Here is a 12046-nt window from a genome sequence, read left to right as displayed (position 1 = left end):
TCAATGCATGACTTGTAATAAATCTCTGGGTCGATATATGATGGACATTTTAGCCAGCATATTAATCGATAATAAACTGACAGTTCCTCCCTTCTTGAAATACCGACCCCACCCCGCCTCCGTCCTTCTCACCAGGTTGTTCTTTGTCTTGGCCACGTTGGGGTCATCGGGGCCCAGTTTGGTCTGGTAGATCTCCAGCGCTCTCATGTAGTAGTACTCCACCTCCTCGTACTTGCCCTGGTTCTGGCACAGCAGGGCCAGGTTGTTCAGCTGCTTGGCCACATCTGGGTGGTCCTTCCCCAGCACCTGGGACAGAAGGGGGGGTTAAAACAACACTCATCAAGCTACATCAAACAAAACGAGTGATAGATGACAGTGTGTCTGGCATGTGCCATTTGGTTGGACAGTTCTTAGAGACTTTACTACCAGCCAGTAGCCAGGTGCTGGTAAATCTGCTCCTGTAGCTTCTAGGGTTTCTAAAAAATGTGGTAAAATTGTGCAAGTGGCTGTGCAGCTGGAATTAATTAGCAATGATTCACTATTTCATTTACAGCACTCTGAATTTTTTTCAGTGTCACAGAGTTCAAATGTGTAACCCTGTTTTACAGTTTTGCCTACTTTTGTAATTTTGGTTTTTCCAGGCTAATGGGAATCGATATAAACTAACATGGTTCTTCCAGGAACTGAGGAATGTTTGTCTCATCTTTTGCCAGGTTGCTCTGACCCTTGCTCTGCTTGCTGTAATTTATAATGTTGCTTATCTTAAGGCAGGAGTCTAATATAAATAAACAGAAATTTCTCTCGATAGCAGTGTAGACATAACCTGCATTGCCACTTAAGAAGTATAAAATTGTGCTGCGATATCGGGAATTAAATCTGTAACAGGTGTTAGTGCTCCAATCTGACCTGAACTACATACTGTATGTGTCTCATAAAGGATTTTGACCGGTGCCAGACTGATGGACTATTGATCTGCTTGATTAAATAGAGGACGAGGACAGTAGACAAACATATCTGTGCGCTAAACAGTGTTTATCATAGAAAACTAGATCTTTCACATTAGACACGGCCAAATAGAAAGCTGAAAAGCCATGAAAAAATCTGTGGATGTGTTCGCATTAATCTGGATATGAGAGCGCAGTAAGCTTTCCCTGTGTGCTGAGAAGGCTTAAAGCCATTAGAGTCGAGTGTAGCAGGCGTGAAAGACATGCTGAAGGATCATTAGAGACTTGGTGGCTAGACCTAGAAAACCGCAGCAGCGAGGTTTTATCTGAGTGACTGAGTCTAACCGAGCAGCAAAGAAAGGGAGCTCAGAGAGGGACCGAGTGAATGAAAGCGCCAAATAGAGAGGAAACAGGCTGAGACTTCGGGAAAAGGAAGCACCAGGAAGAAAAAAAAAAAAAAGAGGTTGAGAAGGATGAAGGTAAAAAGACTAAAAAGAGAAAAGGGGATACAGAGAGAGAAAGCCAAAACTCCCTGCAGGCTGATTCAGTGCTTATTCCTTTGAGAGAGATCTAAACATTTCAACTAAGAAGTCAGTGTAAAGAGACAGAGAGCAGCCGGCCGGGATTCAGTGTCTTACCTAAGAATACTTGAGCAGAAAAGAAAACTTTGGCTGTTGTTGTAGTTGTAAGACAGTTTCTTCTCAGGTACAAGACTCTATTAAACCTGCTGTGTGGAACTTTTACATATAAATGAGCGTCCGTTACATGAGTTACATTTGCTAAATGAGTTCACACGATGCTGATTAAGCCTTTTACCGCCAGATAAATCTCTCTGTATCTGACAGTTTACAGAGTTTTTTAAGATTCATGTTGCTGTTTGGCTGTTAAGTGTGATGTAACAACTTTACAGTTTGTTAGAGAGACATCGCAGTGGATCTGTGGGTTTTCATAATTTAGTTTCATTTTAACAATCAGGCTGGAGATATTATGTACTTTTGCTATGGTCTACAAATCTAATGAAAAAAAACGAGCATTAATCCGTCTTTCAGTATTTAATGAGAGTATCTGTGGCACTCAGTCCATTAGTTTCTACTGAAGACATAAATCTTTAAAACAGGTCACAAATATAGGATATCAGTAATTTCCTAAAACAGCTGGGCACTCTCCTTTTTAGCGAGCGTTACTTAATCTCTTAAACTCCCCAAGGACGCTGGCGTCCTCGGCCAACATTACTTTCTTTCAGAGGCTGTAGGGGGCTCAGTTTTCATGTTACAGTGATGATTCTGGTATCATACAATACCGACCATGTCATGCTAGCTTGTCGGGAAAGGGGCTAAATAGCAGTCCAAAGTTAGGCTAAATTTTGGCCTGGCCATTTCCAAAGGGGTCCCTTGACCTCTCAGCTCAAGATATCTGAATGAAAATGTGTTCTATGGTTACCCACAAGTCTCTCCTTTACAGACATGCTCACTTTATGTTAATCCCATGCAGATCTGGATGGGAAAAAACCCTGCAGTTTGGTGCATGCAGTATAAATGTGTTATTTTTGCCTATTCTAAAAATGGTGTATTTGAATATTTTTGCATACCGATGTCCCTTAACAGTCTTGGAATTGCATACATTTGGTATGACTTGAAAAAGCTGAGACTCTTGTGGATTCAATGAGCCCAAGTGTATTCATGTGTGATGATGTTCGTCCCCACAGTAGTCATTTCATTGTAGTGAGACCGTTTTTCGAAACTTGACCTCACATTGTAAAATGACCTATTGTGACCTCTAGGAATCACAGCCTCATGAAACTTTAAAACCACAAACTAGAGACCTAGAGCATTCAGAGGATGTATGGCCTTCCTACGTATATTGACAAAAAAGGGGTTTCTGAGAAAGGTCTTGGGTGTCTTGTCTTGGTGTCTTAACGTGGTGTTTTAGAGGGATTATTGACCATTTTTATCAATTCTTGAGTGGTCAAAAATGGTTAAATTTTGCACCAAATCTGTGTAACAAATGGTCTCAACCCAAAAATTGCTGCAACAACTTGTGAGAGATAACTGAGCCTGGGAATAACCATCATGTACTTCCATCATAATGTTCTAAGCCCTTATACACTCTAGACTTTCAAAATTTGAATAGGCGCCTAACCCGAAACACAGTGTTTATTACAGATTTATGATGCTGAGCTGCATCTCAAATTAATCTTCAGGCTCCCATCCTTTCAGATGATGTAGTCCACTTCCTCGTTGACATTTACTGTTGACCTGCTATCTCCCTCTAAAGATCCCCTGCCCCCGCCCTAAAAAAGACAAAAATGGGTCTATGGTAAAAGGGGAGGGAGTGGAAGACATTAAACAGGAAGGAATAAATAGTGCGTTTGTTGGGGGCTATTTTGAGCAGCGGATTAATCCACATTTGGTGCTCTAGTGAGTATATCTGGCAGCAGGACTGTGTATGTGGGATTCTTTTAAAATAAACTGCAGTGTGTGTTCAGTGTGTGTGTGTGTGTGTGTGTGTGTGTGTGTGTGTGTGTGTGTTGGTAATGAAGGAACATGTCACCCAGTGCAGCAGTGCGGCTCACTGATGTGTTTTTAATAGTTTGCGTAATACAATTTAGCTCTATGGCACAGAGGAATAAGATATATCAGGCTTTGGATAACAGAATCAGTTCATTCATTGTTGGTTTTGTTTTTTTTCCATCAGATTTGTTGACAGTAAATAAAATATCAAATATCACTGGAGTTATAGCTTAATTGAGCTTTTAGTGTACTGTATGTAAACATTAATTTGATTTCCTAAGAGATGAAATTGCACTTATTCAATGCAGACATTTGGAGTTCAGACGTTAATTACAGAAAACATCCGGTCAGTATTCATATCGGCAGATACATAATTTAATCACTTAGTTGGGTATCAGAGAAGGCAGATCTGGACTTTCCTATCAAGAAACAAAGCACAGACTATTTACTATTTATTCAACGTAAAGATGTTTTGATTTGCTCGTTTTTTTGGTTTTAATTTAAAAACATACAAACTGTACAATGAAAAGCCTCAATACTAATTTATCTCCAGTGTCCCTGATTCCCAGCAAACCCAGTTAGAAGCTGAGCTTTTCTGAGCTTCTATAAAAAAGGCAAAACTGCAGGAAAAACAAATCCTTCTGATTCAGCAACTCTGCCACCTTGCACCGCCCCGTTTGTGCAAGAGCATTATCATCTGAGTTTGAGTCGCATAAAAAAAAATTGAAATAGCTCAGCTTAACCAAAGCTGATGTCTCATTCTCGGAGGAGGAAGACGGAGAGCGAGCCAGAGTTTGGTCAAAGAGAAGAACCGAGGACGGAGACAGAATAGTGAAGAAAAAGTGTCGTCTGTACTCTGAGGACTGCTGAACAGTTGCTCCCTGGTTAGAAGGTCGTCCCATGATGCATCTTCTTTTAACAATACATAGAGGGAGAATGAGCAGGAATGACTGAAAGGAGACGATACTAAGGTGAACAAGACTACTAATATATGGCTGGACTGTGTATGGATGTGCAAAATTGTGGCCAGTTTGTTACAGGGATAGTCAGTGGTAGTGTCTATGATGTGGATTCCTAGATATTAAATATTCATCTGGAGGCTGCGGAGGAAATTATAAAAGAAAGTCCTGACAGCATTGGGTGCAGGAGGCTCATCTCCACCCAGTTACTGCAGTTACAGCAAGAACACCTACACTAAGCTGATATAACAGCCTACGTGAGCGCGACTCGTATTTTTATGCTGTTGTTTGCGATGTGAAGATGTCGAAAGAAATAAAAAAAAGTTTGTATCCTGGTATCTAGTTCAGTTATAAAATCCACCACAGAGCGTCTCTCCCGCCGGCTGCTGACAGCGCTGTCGGCCCGGAGAGTCGATCGCACTGGATGTTAGAGGAGGAGACGGCGGAGACGCTGGTACGTGTCCATGTTTAAACAGGAGTTTAGTCGACTTCTCTGCATTTAACACCGGAGCTGAGAGCATCAGAGCTCGGAGCAGGAATCAGTCGCTCTGTTTCCATCACAGTTATGTATTCAGGTCATTTAGAGACAAGACTGTAAAAGTTTGCGGCCTGTCATGTTGTCACGCATATCCAGGGGGATGATGTCGGTAAATTCAAGTAAAATACAGACTTTGCTTATCCCATGTGAATGCACCACACAAGACCACACTTGATGTTTAACTTAAAAACTGAGTTAAGGCTGAAATATGATGCTATAGGCTGCAGAGGGTGTACTGCAGAGACCAACAGTACTGTGCAAAGGTTTTAAGCACTTTAGATGTTTAGATTCTTATCCGTTATGCAACACCATCAGGGAGGCGTCTGATCGCTCCCAAATTTATTCTGCAGCGTGACAACAAACCCAAACATCCAGCCAGAGTCATAAAGAACCGGCAATAAGAAGAATAAGGAGTCCTGCGGCAGATGGTTTGGCCCCCGCAGAGCCCTGATGTCGACATCGTGGAGTCAGTCTGAGATTAAATGAAGCAGCTTCTCCAGGATGCAGGAACAACCAACATTATAAGTCGGAAAAGTTGGGACACACTTTCTCATTCAAACGAGTTTCGGTCTTCCAAATAATTTAAAATACATATTAATCATGAACATTTCACCTCATCTTTTTCTTAGTGGGAGGAAGTGTTTGTCCTTTATTCTCCTGCCTTTAAAACTGACATATGGGAAACATGTTTTGATGCAGTTGTCAATCTTTAGTTCAGTGTTTAGTGTTTGAGTGCTTTGTACCGAAGTAGGACACAGAGTTTGTGTTTGACAGAGAAAGTTTTTAGTCTGGTGAAGAAATAAAAAAAACTGTTGTTTTATTGGATAAACAGCTGCTTGTTAGTATTACTGGGTCTTTTTTTTTTCATGGCGTTTGATGACCTTTGACCCACCTTTTCTCTGATCTCCAGTGCTCTCTTGCACAGCGGCTCTGCTTCCTTGTACTTCCCTCTCTTCCCGTACAGGACAGCCAGGTTGTTGAGGGTGGCGGCGACCTGACAGGGACACAAACACACATTTCAAAATACTTATCGAGCCTCATTCGTCTTCACCCATGTGCGCAGTGTGTGTGAAACTGCCGAGACTCCATCACAGCAGCGTAGTGCCATTGATCTGGTGAGTGAGTAATTGACAAAAAGGAAAAAAGACGTGCGGAAACAGGAAATGATTATGGAGTGTGTGTGTGTGGTAATTTGATCCCAATCAGCTGTGTGATGAAACTCCAACCCCTGCGGTCATGAGGAGGGAGACTACAGAGGCGCCTGGAGGTCCCCCTCTGATCTCTGATTCAGACCAGGCTCTGGTGGCCATGTGGATAGAGTGGGAGGAAAGGAAGGAGGAAGGGCAGAGTGACTGGAGGAGGGGGAACTCATTCAGGAAAATGAGAGGCGGAGAGCAGTGAAAGAAGGAAATATGAGTAAGAGAAAGAGAAAGAGAAAGAGAGGAGGGAAATGAAATCTCGCTTTTCCAGAACTTCATTCCTTGATTTCGATCTAGTTTTTGAATCAAATTGCTCCACAATCTATAAGAAATGACTCCAACAGTTGAATATAGATGATGGTGATGATATTGTTGCGTTCTCAAAGTTACAACCACTACAAAGTAAGTGAGAGCTTTGAACTGAGGTGTATCAGGTGAACTCAGGAGCTACTCTGTGTTTGAACATGGTGTCGTCATGTGACTACTATACAACACTCGGTTTCAGAGAAGACGTTCCAGTCACCCCCACATCTGATTTTCTCTGTCAAACCGCAGCTCATCCAGTAAGTCCCCAGGCAGCGCCCTCAGGACCCCTCTAAGGGAGTGCTGTGCTTTTCGATGAGCTGGCACAAACAACCCTCAGAGCCTTACTGCCTCTGATATGCAGACGCAACCTTTTCATTCTCCAGAGGAAGTTCCAACTCAGCGGTGCTCAGCTGGCGGCTTTTTGTGATTTTCTGTCATTTATACCCTGTTATGATGTTAGATGTCAATGTTGGTCAAAGCTTCAAAAACCTGATGAATGTATGTAAACATGCTCCCTGCACGACAAATGTCTACGTTTCAGCTGCTCTGAACATTTGCATTGTTTGTTCTACTGTCCTGACAATGTCAATAAATGGCCGTCCGTTCCGTAACCTTTGTTGCTAACGTTGTCCAATGGGTTGTTCACGTTGTCAACTCTCATATTTTGGATCTGATTCAGGTTAAAAAATGTACAGATGTGTTTGAGAAGTTGCCATTTCCAGTAAAGAACAAGAAAAAAAAGAAGTGAAAACCTACTACGTTATGTTTAAGTAGCCTCTGCAGCTGGTACAAGTTTGCCAGGAGGCAACTTCCATACTAGCTTCCACTGGTTCCCCACCAGAGAGGCGACATTCCACTTTTCACGTTCTCAAGAGCCAGTTTTCATAGCCAGGAGTCACCGTGTCACAGCCGACACCTTCGCCAACCTCCAAAGTGGCAACGTGCCAGACATGTAAAAGACAATACGTGTGTGTTTCTACATACGAATCCAGTGTTGTAGATGGAAACCTGATTCAGGAACTGATAAACACACTGAAGAGAAAGTTTCTGAATAGCTGCTCTCATAAATTTGGAACAGGTTCCAATTTAAACTGGTTCTCAATACTGAACATTCACAATAAGAGAGAAAGAGAGAAGAAAAAGAACGGTGAGTAGCTGGAATTGAGAGCTGAAAAATGAGAAAGAGACCAAAAGATTTAAAATGAGTAACTGGTGAAAAAAAATGGAAAAATCAGGAGACAGTGGATCATTGTTAAATAACTGGCTATATCGTGGTCAAAACTATGATTTCTTCTGAATGACAAATCACTGACTAATCACTTCCTTGTGGAAAAGAAGGATCAGGGCCCGGTGGCAGGATGAGAGGGTGGAGGTGGGAGTGGGGAGGAGAGTGGAGGGAGGAGGGGGGAGGGGAGGGGAGGGCTGGGCTAACCTCAGTTTCACAAAGTGGAGAGTGATGGAGGTCCAGACAGTGGAGACACAGGCCTGCTGGGGTTAACACAATTAGTCCACCTGCTGTATGTTTACAGTCACACTGACAAACAGAGGTTAATGGATCTGAGGACAGGCCTGCATCAATTATTTATAAAATCCACTGTGTTCGCTCTGATAGTCCTGCACTGCAGACACAGCCTTCCACAAATACATTAGAGGTGTTTGGAGGAGGTGTAATTGAGTTTGGGGGAGGTGTGATTTAAAATGTATAAAGTAGGAAGCCTGAACACAGACACTTGAGTCTTTAGGTTGTCATGCAAACACTTAAACTTTATATCTGCAGCCATGGTTTAGTTCTTGACTGACAAGATCTTAAACTATATCTTAAAATGGCAAAATGCTCCTTAATTTTTCATCCAAGAAGTACCTGAAAATTCAAATTATTATATGGTTGATTCAATATGATGTGAGATGATGGCTATTAGTTATTCAACTCTAGTACCTCACATCTAGAGGTACCGATAAACAACAACAACTCAGAAACTCGCTTAATGGGATTTTTAATAAAGATAAATGCCACAAGACTGTAATTCAAACAGTACTTTTGGCTGCACTTTTATTATGTCTGTCTGTGTTGTTATGTGTGTGCCTGAAGGGAGCTGGGTAAAATATTTTTCAATTAGTTTTATTGATCCCCAAAGGGGGGAACCGGGACACTGCAGCAGCCAAAAATAGACACACACAGTCTAGAGCAAAGAGTAAAAGGTAATGACAGTGTGAGAAAATACATAATAAAATTGATGGTGGATGGCTCAGTCTAACAAGGTAAAGAAGTCTTATTTTCTTTGTCTATTTACTGGCCCAGGTTAAAGCGTTTATTATGGGATAGCCAGGAATCCATCGGTCGGACGACATTTTGGTAAACAGGCTTATTTGCATTCTTGCTGAGAGGTAGATGAGAAGATCCATATCACTCTCACGTCTGGTAAATATGAAGCTAAAGCCACTAGCCTGTTAGCTTAGCTTAAAAGACTGAAAACAGGGGGGAAACAGCTAGCTTAGCACTGTTCAAAATCTGCCTCCCTGCAACTACCAAACTACTACTTGTCATTTTTACATTTTATTTACATTACATTTTAGTTCGAATTAAACAAACAAGATATAAGGTGTTAATTATTGATATTTAGAGGTGTAGGTAGGCAGAGTGTGTTTGTAGGCTGAGTTTCCAGTCTTTATGCTAAGCTAAGCTAATCAGGTGATGGTGCTAGCTTCCATCAATCTTCTCATCTGTCTCTTAGCAAGTTAATGCAGTTGTACAGATGGATTAAGTTATTAAAAAATGATCTGCACATCTTGTGTTAGGTTTAAATTTATTTTTTTTAGCATTAATGTAAGTCTTCCTACATATTTTTCTGCCCCTGACTTAGCATCGTCTTTAGCATCGTCAAGTACAACTGGAGGGATGAATAACTTTGTGTGTAATTTAGAGAAAGATGAACTCACAGCTGGATGGTCCCTGCCGAGAGTTTTCTCCCTGATGGCCAGAGCATCATTCAGTAGGTTGGCTGCCTCCTTATATTTGTTCTGATCCCTGATAGACAGAAGTAAACGGAGTCAAACAGATGCACAAACACTCTGATGGATGGCATAACTGACAGTCACACAAAACATAAAATATGCTAATCATTTCCACCAGCGGCTCATTATTTTCAGGTGACCTGGTCAAAATAGCTTTGCTGGAGTTCCCACACTCAACGCTGCAGTCCTTTGACAACAAGTTGACCCGCCCTTCATTCCCTCAGGGTAACCAAACCAAAAACCTGAGCAGACTATTCATGAGCTAAGATTTGTGGAAGTAAAAAACACAGGACCGACACTGTTAAATACTTTTCCGGCTCTTGTGTGTCATTCTTTTGTTCTGGTGTACTTGGACTGGGAAATTAACACCAGCCAATTCTATTACTGTACTGTAAATCTTTGCTTGTGTCTGCTATGTTTGCTATGCACTGCTGACGTAGAAAGGCATCCAACGATCATTTGGAGGTCCTATAGAGGCCAATGACACAGTGCTTTGTGGGTGGTTACCAAAGGTTTCAAAGTACATGCCACCACGTTGTAAGGGGACATGCTTTACTATTTATCTCTGGTAAAAAGTCAAGTTTTTGTAGGATCTGTAGGATCTGAAGGTATTCAAATTGTAATACAGAAGCAACATGTTAAAAACATTCCTTTCATAGTTATCTATCTCCCAGTATTCATTAACAAGTCTCTAATCCATTCTCAAATGCTGGGAAAGCTTGTAAAATAATCACAGTGGCCGGAGACTTTAAAGATTTACAAGCCTGTGAAGACTTTTGTCTCCCTGCTGCTACTGGTGTGATGTAAGAAACAAAAGAGGTTCCAACAGATAGAATATTAATCTTAACACTGGCTGCAGTTGTAAATGTTCCATATTGTTGTAACTAGAAAAAAAAAAACAATCTCTTATATGTACTTACCTCCATATTGTACTAAATAAATCCCTTGATTCTCAAAAATACATTAGAGCTTGTTTTTGGCAACATATTGTATTTTATCTAATCTTTTCCAAACAGATATACATTAAAACAGCATATTAAACCCCATTTAGTCAATCAGTGTGTGAGAGTCATTTGTTTACATCATTTTACTACACTATTATACTCTAAATTAAAAGGGGAAGGTCAAACCTCTTAAAATGTATTAGGGCTGCAACTAACAATTATGTTCATTATTGATTAATCTACCGTCCATTAATTTACGAGAGCCCAACATTCCAAAACCCAAAGATATTCAGTTTATAATGATTTATAATATAAAAAATCCTCATATTAAAAAGCTGGACCCAGGGGAATTTTGGTATTTCTTGTTGAAAAAGATCACTGACATGATTAATCAATCATTAAAATCGTTGTTTATTTTGCAATGTCTCATTTTGCTGGGAACTCTAGAAGAACAGGATCCTGTCTGAGAGCAGAGCATTCGACAGGACTAACCTGTAAACGAGGGCTAGGATATTGAGCATGGTGGCCACATCCGGGTGGTCGTGTCCAGAGGTCTTCTCCAGGTCCTCCAGGGCCTGTTTGCAGAGGGGCACAGCCACCTCGTACCTGCCCTGGGAGGCGTACTGGATCACCAGGTTGTGGAGGGTCCTCAGTCGGGCCGGGATCTCATAGCCTCCCTGCTGGGCGGCCGCTGCCGCAGCGCTGCCGTGAGCCGGCTGAACTGGAAATGAAAGGAGGAAAATGGAAGAAATAAGGATATACCCATCTTTTGACCATTTCGTTGGAAGTATATTGCACTGAGAACGTTCAATGAAAGGATAAGAAATCACAAGTAGAGTCATCCTCAGTGTAACGACTTTTAATTAGTGTTTTTTTTAAATACCAACAGTTTTTGTTTTGGTTCTATTTATGAACATTGGTCTACATTACTACACTGTAATGTAGGGCTGCAACAACAATTATTTTCTAAATCAATTAATCTGCAGATACTTTTCTTTTTTTATTCTATTAATCCATTTTGCTCTATAAAATGTTAAAAAAAAATACTGTCACACAATTTCCTAAAAGCCCAAAATGATGATTTTAATACACTTATTTTGTCCAAAAAATGGTCCAAAGATATTTAATTTACTATCACAAAGAAAAGCTCATGACTGAACGGTTGGAACTAGATAATGTTGGCATTTTGTGCTTGGAAATGACCTAATTAAAATGTTGTCAATTATTTTTCTGTGAAGTGACTGTTATAATGGATATTTTTACTCTTCTGTTTTATTGTCTTAAGATTATGTCCATTGTCTTCTATTAGGCCTATAATGTCTTATGGCTGAGTGCAGAGTGGGAGAGACTTTGTGAGCATTTTCAACTGCTGGTTCCCAGAACGTTAACGAAGGCGAAGCTGTGATTCCTTCAACCTTAAAACTCAGCAGATAAAGACACAGGTGCAGAAACCCCCGTAGATAGAGATATGAATGGACAAAGGACAACAACATATTGTGTTATGACACATTTAACTTCATGTACAAATAATTACTGAATATTCATTCAGGCATTTCTTCAGCCTTGCAAACTGGGGGATCCACATTTGTAAATGTGAACTGTTTATTGCAATAAAACTCTAAACTTGCTCTCTG

General features: G+C 40.9%; 1 protein-coding gene across 4 annotated transcripts in view; it reads right to left on the bottom strand.

The window, feature by feature from the left end:
* klc1a (kinesin light chain 1a) overlaps positions 1-12046 on the bottom strand; it is a 58176-nt gene that overhangs the window by 28463 nt on the left and 17667 nt on the right. For all 4 annotated transcript variants that reach the window (XM_067615305.1, XM_067615304.1, XM_067615306.1 and 1 more), the window contains exons 5-8: positions 10905-11133; positions 9394-9481; positions 5844-5945; positions 133-306 (exon numbers count right to left, since the gene is read on the bottom strand). In XM_067615305.1, coding sequence (XP_067471406.1) covers positions 133-306; positions 5844-5945; positions 9394-9481; positions 10905-11133 — 593 coding nt within the window. The remainder of the gene's footprint in view (positions 1-132; positions 307-5843; positions 5946-9393; positions 9482-10904; positions 11134-12046) is intronic.

The sequence above is a fragment of the Thunnus thynnus genome, chromosome 16 (genome assembly GCF_963924715.1).
Source record: "Thunnus thynnus chromosome 16, fThuThy2.1, whole genome shotgun sequence".
NCBI lineage: Eukaryota > Metazoa > Chordata > Actinopteri > Scombriformes > Scombridae > Thunnus > Thunnus thynnus.
Note: the sequence above shows the minus strand (reverse complement) of the source record. Positions and strands in the feature narration are given on the sequence as shown.